At 34.9% G+C, this 11,115-nt stretch overlaps 1 protein-coding gene across 2 annotated transcripts; it reads left to right on the forward strand.

Annotated features, from left to right (window-relative positions):
- The first annotated feature begins 3,389 nt into the window (after window positions 1–3,389).
- LOC105302820 (60S ribosomal protein L10-like) lies at window positions 3,390–4,034 on the forward strand. 2 transcript variants are annotated; one of them, XM_011376061.1, is made up of 2 exons: window positions 3,390–3,469; window positions 3,578–4,034. In XM_011376061.1, exons 1-2 carry the CDS (start codon window positions 3,390–3,392, stop codon window positions 4,032–4,034), a joined length of 537 nt encoding a protein of 178 aa, XP_011374363.1. The 2 variants fall into 2 exon arrangements, with proteins under 2 accessions (XP_011374363.1, XP_011374356.1); XM_011376054.1 differs by having other exon boundaries at window positions 3,390–4,034.
- The last annotated feature ends 7,081 nt before the right edge of the window (window positions 4,035–11,115 follow it).

Here is an 11,115-nt window from a genome sequence, read left to right on the forward strand (position 1 = left end):
ACAAAGTCAGGTTTACAATTTGTGAAATTTCGAAATATGATTATCAAAGGAAAGACAGTGCTGCATTGAAGTGATATACAGAACTGTTCTTTTCCGGTCTTTGCATGGAGGCGGAGGATATTGGGAATTTAACTGTATTTCTAACACTGTCCAGTGTTAATTCCAAGTACTTAAAGGCTGCCTTGATGCATACCTAATCAATAAGCACAGAATAATACAGACCTCTTACATGGAGGTTGTGGAACAGAAGAGGGAAAACATAGAGGAAAGACTTCTTCACAAAGCTGAATTTCAGGTCTAACCATATTTATCTGTCTGCTTTTTAAAGGCTCCTGGAAAATTTATTATTTTATTATTTCAGGTTATGTATTAGCTTTAGCCAAGTTTATGTTTTCTATTTTTCTTTGGTATGCACAGCCAAATGGTAGCATGCTGGAACCAGCTAAGACTGGCTCACAAGAGCTGACTACATGCATCTCTTCCCATCTTCACATTCATTAATATCACATTAGTGGCTGAAATTGATGGTGGAGTACTTACACCACAGAAGTCAACAACTCTACAAATCAAGGCTTCCCGCCCCGTGACTCCCCAATGAGCAGGTTGTTAAACATTCACCAACACATCACTGCAGCTCAGTAGTGCTATGTACTCATTCAAAAATTTACTGTGCTATGGGTCACACAATTTGCCAAAAACAGGGGACAAAACTGTGACCCAAATACAGTCCTTGTTCTCGTAGATCATAACAGTCTTATGTATGTCCCTTACTTTATTCCTTACCTTCACTTATGTCCTCCTCATTCTTTAAACCATCTCTATTTTATATGACATAGTGTCTCCTTTTGCTAAGCTTTTATTGCATTTACCGAAGGAATAAATTTAGCAAACAAGAAAAATCTAAATTATTCCCATGTATTATCTTCTCGACAACATTTCCGGCTTACTTAAAAGCGGATGAGTTTTCTATTTTTTGCAAAGTTTGCTTAGCATAATGCACATTGTGGCTGGCAAGAGTTGGGAGATAGGGAAACACTCAAAATTTTGGAAGTGATTTAGGGGAATGCTTTTAATATTTAAATAGAATGGTGCAGCTCATGAATTTTCCACAGGCCCCTCTCTAATATCCGTAAGGCTAGGGCAGGGGATACAAGTGGAGAATCACCATCTGGCTCTTTCTTTCTCTTCCCACGCTCTGACTCTATCCTGTAACTATGAGGGGCCTTATGCAGAAGTGTGGTAAGGTGACCAACCTTCCCATTTTGTCTGGGACTGAGGGGTTTTGGAGGATGCAGGACTTCAATGCTAAAACTGGTACATTCCCAGGCAAACCATGACTGGTCATCCTTTGGATTAAGGGAAGAAGATTGTGCAAGCAGGCCCTGATAGGGACACAAAATTTGCTGATCAGAGATTTCTAGAGTTTTGAAAACCCAAAGCATAGCCTAGACAGGTGAGGGTGAGTGTATGATGGTACATGAATACTGACTGCATATCTTCCTTTGACTTCGCAGACTTTTCTCTCCAGAACTATGACAGGTTCTAAGCGTATAATAGTAGAAAAAGATACAAACATGTTTATAAAGTAAAATATATTAAAACCATGTTCAATTACCCTCATTTCTTTTCTTTAGTGTTGCAAAACTTTCCTTCTTGCATTTATTTTTTGACCCCTTCCAGTCTTTAACTATATTACACATGAGAGTGATAAAACCTGTGTAAAAGTTTTCAGTGGATTTAAATAAAAGATCAGGATCCCTAACTTTGTAAAATGGGTCCCGTGTGATACACAAACCACCCAGAGTTTCACATACACACTAGACTCACATTATGCCACTCATTCCCTCGCCCATAATCACAGTGGCTTTTAGCTCCTTAAATGGTCCATGTTCTTGCCTGCTTCAGGGCCTCTGCATATGCCAGGCTCCATGTGCCACAGTCACAATGTGAAATCTATTTCCTTCCTAATAAAGTCTTCCCTGTTCATTCCTCAGTCTAGATCATGGCCTCACCCAAGCTCTCAGGGATCACTTTGATTTCCCTTATTGGCAAGTTTTGTGCTTTGCAAAATGATGACATATTACTTGAGTAGCATCTAAATCCCTTCCTAGACATATAAGCTCAGTGAGGGTAACATAACATTATGTGCCGTTGTATCTCCATATTCAAGCCTACATAGTACATAGGATTTGAGAAAAATGGGAAAGCAGAAATGAAACAAGAAAGAGAAAGCAAGAAAGTTTCTATGTAATGTGGGAATATTCTCTACACTGGGACTTTTAATATTTCTACCTTCATATGGATATTATGTAAAACTGCACTCACTTCAAAGGCAGGAGTTATTCTGTAATAACTTGTTTCCCTGTTTAAAGAGAAAGCATTGGCAGAATATATTCACATTGTAAGAATTTTGTTTCATGATGTCATGGATTTGTAATAGCACAAAGGAATCAAAAAAGGTAGAAAAATCCAAGTAGAGAGTATAGACTACTTGTAAATTCTTTTTCTTGTGCATTGTCCTCCTTCCCCATACTCTAATCTTGATACTTTTACAAAATCTAATATCAGAAGAGGAAAAAAAACTATTAAACACATTCTCAGTAAGGTATAAAAGATTAATAAAGCATAATTACTTTTACAGTTTCCAAAAGCTAAAACATTTGAAAATGTAAATAGCCATAAATTAAAAAATTCAGTTGGTATTTCAATTTCGTGGATGCCATTTTGATAAAATCTTTCCTTATGGCCAAATAAATAAAACCAAAGTTGCAGTTTTCTAAGGCAATTATTAAGCACTATTTATAACAGACATCTTCTATCCCTGTAACCACTCTACTCTCACATCTTCCTGAGCCTTGTCAGAGAGCTCATGCCAAGAAACCGCTTTACCCAGGGAAGGTGACCACATACTCTTTGAGAAACAGCAATCGATATACAAATGTTGACGGGAGATATGAGCTCTGGAAAATGGAATGTTTAGACAAACGAGACACAAACTACATGACTAGCTGAAGAGACCTTCCTTACTTATTTTCCAGAAAAATACGTCTTTTACACTTAAGACAAAGCCTAGGACAGAAGTTCTACACTCATGATGGACAGCAATATGGAACTGGCTTTTCGATGGAATTGGCTCCAAATCCTTACCTGACCACCCTAAGTCGCCTCTCCACACTGCTCATGCGCAAAGTTCTGCCCACAAGCAGGTACAGGGCATTCCAGCATCTACGATGGAGATGTCGTAAAAGAGGGTCTTCACGTCCTCATTGGGACTCTATGGTTCTTGTGCGGGTAGATGGGCAAAGTATATAAGGCGCGTGCGCCTGGGTAGAGTGTATCCCTTTCTCTTCGACCCACTGTACTCTTTGTACGTGGTGTCTCCTGTCGCCATGGGCCGCCGCCCTGCTCGCTGTTACCGGTACTGTAAGAACAAGCCATACCCGAAGTCTCGCTTCTGCCGTGGTGTTCCTGATGCCAAAATCCGCATCTTTGACCTGGGCCGAAAGAAGGCGAAAGTGGATGAGTTCCCACTCTGTGGTCATATGGTGTCTGATGAATATGAGCAGCTCTCCTCCGAAGCCCTGGAGGCCGCCAGAATTTGTGCCAACAAGTACATGGTGAAAAGTTGTGGTAAAGATGGCTTTCACATCAGAGTGCGGCTGCATCCCTTCCATGTCATCCGCATCAACAAGATGTTATCCTGTGCTGGCGCTGACAGGCTGCAGACAGGGATGCGAGGTGCCTTTGGAAAGCCACAGGGTACGGTGGCCCGAGTCCACATTGGTCAAGTCATTATGTCCATCCGCACCAAGCTTCAGAACAAGGAACATGTGATTGAAGCCTTACGCAGGGCCAAGTTCAAGTTCCCAGGCCGCCAGAAGATCCACATCTCTAAGAAGTGGGGTTTTACCAAGTTTAATGCTGATGAATTTGAAAATGAAGTGGCTAAGAAGCGCCTCATCCCTGATGGTTGTGGAGTCAAATACGTCCCCAGTCGTGGCCGTCTGGACAAATGGCGAGCTCTGCACGCCTGAGGACTTCTGCTTCTTTTCGCCATGCTGGTCTGATTTATGCTTATGAATAAAATTTACTTACTGGCAAAAATTTTGAATGTTCTAAATATTTTTTAAAAAATTTTAATCAAATTTTTAGAATATAGATTACTAAGGAAATAATTTTCATATTACTACCACAAAGTTTTAATGGCAAATGATACTTTCAAGTGAGAGTGAAATGGTTTGTATGCGATTTATAGAGAAAACTATTGCAATTCTGATTCAAACACTTAACTTGGGAGAGCCTGGGGGAATATCTCAAAAGTTTTGTTTGTAGGAAAGTCATAATCATACAGCTAACATGACCTCGAATGAAAAGTTGCTAGAGAAAATCCAAGTTTTGTAGAGGAAAAAAAAAATCCTTGTTTATAGAAAATAAACAATAGGGATGAAAGTAATGGTAGGTGTTAGTGATATTTCAACTACAATGTCTTTGAAACTTAAAAGTTCTGTTGTTGAACTTGTTGCTTATGTTTTCCTTGTAAATTTCTGCACCTTGGTTTTAGAATTACCTATTACTTTCAGTTATCAGCCTTAGGACAATTGGGTGTCACTGCAATAGGTTTCCCCAGACTAGCTTTTACATTGTCTCACACTCTGGAGACAACAGTCCAATCTTTTCTTCATCACAGAAAGGTCGTAGGTTGACAGCAGAGTTCATATTGCTTTAATCTGAGTCCCAGTAGAACCAACAGAAAAGAGAAAACAACATTCACTCAGCTATTGGTGCTTTAAAAGGACCCTCGAGAGAGTTTGCAATCTGTATGTGCTTGCTCTGCATTAGAGTTACACTGGTCACACAGGTAGATAGGTGGTTTTTGTTTTTTATTTTAGAAACTAGATAAGCTAAAATTCTAGTTCTAAAAATTTCAGTTCTTTATTTAAAGTCTTCCAAATCTCAATCCTACAAATAGTGCATTAAGTTTTCTTAAACTAACCACTCATTTTCAGAGTCAACATACTGAATGAAAGTAACAAAAGGAGTACTAAACAGTATTTAAAAATGCTTTTAAAATGGTTTCCATTGAAGTAAATTTGTCAATCCTAAAATTTTGCATCTCAATATTTCAGGCCCTTATTACATTTTCTACTTGTATATTTTTAAACTAGATTGCTGTTTTAAACTTTAATATTTTTATATTAAAATGAGAAAGGACAAATGCTATAATATAAATTATACAAATAATTTAATACATTTATATAAAAATATTACTACAAATAATATATAGAAAAGGTTTTTCAGCCTAAGAAGCACTTTTCTTGATGTTTTACTTGATGCTTTAAAACTCCTGAAGTTTTCCAGGATATCAAATCCTATGCAATTCGTAAATGAGGGTAAGACCTGAGCCAGATCTGACTACTGTCCAGTCCTGTTTACTTTACAACACCTTCTTTCAAAACAAAAACACAACCTCTAAAAAATCAAAATGCAAAACATCACACACACACACACACACACCAGTTCCTTAGATACATGTTATACAACTATGATGCAGCTTTGAAAATATTTTCACTTCGATTATTCACCCTCTTCTTTGGTCTTAAACGTCTTAAACATCTTGATTTTCAAACTTGGAACTCCACGAACTAAATACAGGGAGGCAGGCAATTAAGGTTAAACTCATGAACGTCCCTGCACTAAAAGACTGGTAACTATGATTGTTTATGCATATAGATATGTGGATGAAAGCAAATGAAAGATTAACAATTATTACATTAAAACAAATAGGTGTTACTAAAGTTTATTTGACGTTTTCCTACAGTTTTCTATTATAGACTATATAAATTTATTTCCTTTAATGTTGATAAGAGGACACTTTCATTTAGTTGTTTGTCTTAACAAAAATCCTGTTACGTTCTCCAAGCCATGATTTTGTTTTCTCAACATTTTTCTATTTTCTGTTCATTGTAGTTATTAAAAAATAGATAAGACAGTTGAGCTGAAACAATTTTTTTTTCAGAGCTTTTGATTTCTAAATTTCTATTCAAATGGAAAATTTAGTTTGAGAACATCATATATTCATGCACTATTGCAATGAAACAGAACTATCTGCTCATTTAAAATAAAAAGTACGAGTATAGTTAACTAAATTCAAGCAAATATTGCCCTATAAAACTCAGTTGATGGAGTTTCCAGGCTTAATAGAAAATACTGACTGACACAGAAGATGATGAAAACTTGAATTGAATCATCCATTGTATCAACTTAGTTTTGAAAACCACATTCCACAAATGATTGCCATATAAGCCACCATTTCTACCCTCTCAAAATATGGAATTATACTAATCATATTTATCCTGAAATCTTTAATTTTTATAAAAATATACACTATATCTGGCATGAATTGGCTGTCATTAACATTAGCAGGTATTTTATTAACACTTTAGCAACTTTGTACTGCTTATCCAGATGTAATTCAAGTGGGGCTTTTGGGTTCTTAGAGGGTCACTATTGATCTAAGGATTGAGCTGAGATCATTTAGCCCCAATTAGCTACTGCCTTCATATTAATTACATAGTTTTTTTTATTAATCATTTCATTGTTTTCATTAAAATACTTGAATACTCTTTTTTAAGTAATATAGAAAATGAATAAAGTTAGAAGTGAATTAAATTACACCATCAGTAATAATCCAAAGTGAGTCATTGTTTTGCTTAATGGTAGAAAATAAAGGAAGCTCTGGCTGACTGAATTTGAATCTCAGTGGCTTCAATTTACTTGGACAAATTAGTTTGTATTCCCATTCCTTTATTTTCTCAACTATAAAATGGGATTAAGACACTATGATTGTAAAGTTGTTCTTAGGATTAAATGAGATAATTCATTGAGAAAATGAATGACATTGTGCCTTGCACATATTAAGTACACAAAATTAATGTTTACTTATAATAGTTAATATTGATGCTATTGTTGTATTCGCTCCTGCCTCACTGCTTCTCAATTGTTGCTAGTAGTGTTATATTTTTCATGATTTATAACCTTAATATTCTGTTTTGCTACCATAATTTTCTCCAGTTGTATAATCTTGAGTTCTAGATTTAATTGGATTCCATATTCTGATTTGAGTTTTTGTTGTTTTTTATCTTTAGTTTTGTAATTTCCACTATCATATTATTCTGTTTTCTAATCTATTGTTAGAACTCCTTTTGAAAAATGTAATTGTGCTTTACAGTTAACATTTACCCCTACATACAATTAACCTCTGTGTATGACTCACATAGCTTTGCTTTATTTCCTTTTTTCCCCTCAGACTGAATTTTTTATCTACCTTACACAACTTGTTCATTCAATATTTATTTATTCTTTTTTCTCATTTTTTTTCAAAAATGATAATATGGTTGTTCTCCTATTTATTTTTATACTGCTTATATGTGATATAGATTGTTTTACCCAGACCTTCAATTTAGTATGAAAGATTGTAGGTGAACTTCTCTAGTCTCCCTTTCACAAAGTTTTTATTATTTTTTGTTCATTTAGTCTTCTCCCTGGGTTCCACAGTTTGAGGGCTGGATATTGTTAACATCAACTTTTCCAAAATGTTTAGATGCAAGAATAGGGAAAGGAGAGAACTTAAAGGGTTAATTATAGCCTTTGCTGGATGCTGGATTTTGATTCTTCTGAGATTCCATTAAATATCCTACACTACTACATCCTACTCCTCTCAGTCAGGTGTGCAGTTCATTCTTCTAGCTGTAGTGTATTTTATCCTTCCCCTGCTGCTATTCAGTGCAGAATCCTGGAAAATAGCAAGCCTAATTCCTGAAGATCTTTGGTGTTTCTTGGGGCTCCACTTGTCAATGCATCCCTTGTGTAACTACTTATACACTCAGTATTTTTCTCTCCATATTAGAGAATTAGGGAAACATTTTAAAAACATTCAGGAATGCTTCTAAGAGTTTAGAGAGTTTTGAAGAGTTACATTTCATAAATGATTATTATATAATCCACTATATCTCCCTGCCCCTCAAAATATGGAATTATACTAAAACTAGCCAGAAATATTTAGGTTTTTTTTAAAAAAAGTATATATATTTACATATATATTTAAATATATGTATATATCTAAATATATATTTAAACATATTTACATATGTGTGTAAATATATTTAAATATATGTGTTTAAATATATGTGAACATATACATGTATTTGAATATATATGTATAGATTTTTTAAAAAAAACAGCTCTGGGATATCACATGAGAAAATACTATCTTCATTTTATGTCTTCTTTCCTAAATTTCTGACATGCATATGACATGACCCTTTCTCTGGTGCTTTTGACTGTATTTTTTTTTTCTATATTATTTATTTCACCAGGTATTGGGGGAGGAGACTCTTTGATTCTATTATATTTAAGTTTATTTGCCCAGAAGCATTCTTAATGTCATACTGAAAATTACTCTAGAGATTTGAACTTTAAAACAATTCACATAAGAAATATGCTTCCACATGTTTATAACAACTTCTAGTTATCTTTTATTGGTACACATCTCAAATAACTGTAGCTAAAATTACTATGACTATCAAAATGAGGAATTTTTAACAAATTCTAAAAATATCAGTTTTGTGTTTGTGTCCATACAGAATCTTACAACTTGTATTATATGTTAAATAAAATCAATTGATTCTGCATATTTAATTATATAATTTAGGCTTCTGAGAGATACTGATCAAGAGATATTTTTTGCACTCCAAATATTTAAAGAATAAGACTGTATTTACAGTAGAAACTATTGCATTTTGAGAATTATAGTATTAAACTCTTTAAGGGACTTACTCATGAAACTCCCTGTTGTCCCAAGTTGACTAGTCACTGATAAAGAGAAATATAAGGTTGTGGAGGAGGATAGCATCTTTTAGGCAAATGTAGAGGAGCACCTATTCCTTCCTCTCTCTGGGTGGGTGGTGGAAGTCAGAACATTGGATTGTTAGGAAATAGTGATTTTTTTATTTGTTTGTTTGAATATTATGAGTCTTTGAAAAAAACAATAACAAAAAGACAATGCTGGTGGTGGAGCCAGGAAAGAGATGGCAGAACTGAGATAGACAGCATCAGGGGACGATCTTCATCCCCAGTCTGACACAGGATAAAACTTAAATTTCCTATGGTATGGATCCATTCTGGCGCTTTAAGTTTAACTAACATAGCTGATTCTATGTCCCCTTTCCCAAGAGTGTTGTTTATTGGGAGGAACTATAGCAGCAGAAGGCTGTCTGGGGGACCTCCTCTATGGTGATAGTCGAAGGTAGGAAGAAAGAGCCATGCCTTAGCCAGATTTTCCTCAAGGGGATTGAATAGGGCAAAGAACTCCAGTACTCTCTAAAGAAACTACGAAAAGACTCCATAAGAGTCAACATTTGGATACCAGATACATGTTGAACCAAGAGGCAACACTAAAAAGATAGCAGCAACAACTGAAAAGGGACCTGTCCCCCGTGACTTGGAGTCATTTAACGCAGGGAATGTTATATGCACTCACATTCTGTTGTCAACAATCTATACTAAGGTATGAAAGAGGAAAAGAGTGGGGAATAAGAACAGATAATTTCCTCTTCCCTGCTCTAAGAATTTGAAACTACTCGTCTAGGCTACACTAATGGAACAGACAGGAAGTTTGAATATGATAGGTGACAGTTTTAATAATTGAAAGTGATCGAAAAGTTATGAATGAGGCTTGGCTATCATTAAGAAAATATACTACTGAAAAAGCAATGGGGTTTCAGTGGAGCACAGTTAGTAGCTTTTCCTGGAAAATAAAAATTTCATGTTCATATCAATGTTTCTTCTGTCAGACTAGTTACATAAGCATTTCATTGAAAAAGTATCACATACCATACCAATAAATGCCTGAATTACTAAGACGTTGAAATTTCACCAGATTAAAGAAAAACCTCTCTCAACATAAACTTCTATACCACTTCCAAAAACTTTTTTGCCACTAAACCATAGTTGCTCTACTTCTATACCTCCTATAAGTATTAAGATATAAGCATATTTTTAATTCCCATCACTGAAACCCAGGCTCTAATCAAATTTATATATATATTTAAATATCTGTATTTATGTGTGTGGATATGTATATCCCAAATTAACCATAAACAATGTCTTTTATTACTATCCTCTAGTTGGTAGGGATTTGATTTATACATAAAATGGACTGCTTCGATTTATACCAGTACTCTGTGATTGCAGGCCACTTTTTGAGACAAAAATGGATTATTGATAAAAATGCCATTTTCACAGTTTTACATATTTTTCAAGATATTATAAAATAATTGAAAGTTTTATAAAAATATAATAGTTTATAAGATCCAAATGTACTTTTTCTAAATTCAAAGTTGAGGTTTTGGAAATTGGATTCTTAACTACATTTAGTGACATATTTATGGAAAATACCAGTAGTACTTATAGATTGAATTAGCAAATTTGAGGTCTATAGATCTTCCAACTTCAGAAGACAGTTTGAAATTATGTGATAGATTTGAAGAGGCTTTTGCTCTAAGACCCAGTAATACCACTTTTAGATATCTATACTAGAAAAATCCAATAATATGATTCAGGCAACCTACTCAAGATCCTTTACATAATTGTTTATAATAGGAAAAAGAAAAGAAAAACAAAACTAATTTCCATAAAAAGGATGATGACTATATCTATCGGTATATTCAGAATGGGATGCACGATAAAAAGGAAAAATAGATGTACTACAGCTATAGCCAACAACATAGATAAGTCTCAGAAATAAAATGTTGAATGCAAAAAAAAGAGAGAGAGACTCTAAATAGTGTAATGCCTTTTTTAAAACTTCATGGAGTGCAGTGTTCAGTAAAGAATCATCAAAAAGAAGGCAAAGTCCTTCTGTCTAATGCTGGGGCTCTCCTCCCACCACCAGCTCACAGCCACTCGGAGTTTTCAAATCTAAACGGTATTAGATGAGGATATCCTGGGTCCCAAGTTCTCCTTTGGGCTCTCTCTGTCATATTTTTACTTTCTCTTTGTTAATGATCCTGATTCCTGTAACCTCTTCTCTATGTGTGTGTGTGTGTATATATATAT

The sequence above is a fragment of the Pteropus vampyrus genome, unplaced genomic scaffold (assembly GCF_000151845.1).
Source record: "Pteropus vampyrus isolate Shadow unplaced genomic scaffold, Pvam_2.0 Scaffold10, whole genome shotgun sequence".
Classification (NCBI taxonomy): Eukaryota; Metazoa; Chordata; class Mammalia; order Chiroptera; family Pteropodidae; genus Pteropus; species Pteropus vampyrus.

Coding starts and splice junctions, on each gene's coding strand:
- LOC105302820 (XM_011376054.1), top strand. CDS start 3,390: ATGGGCCGCCGCCCTGCTCGCTGTTACCGGTACTGTAAGAACAAGCCA.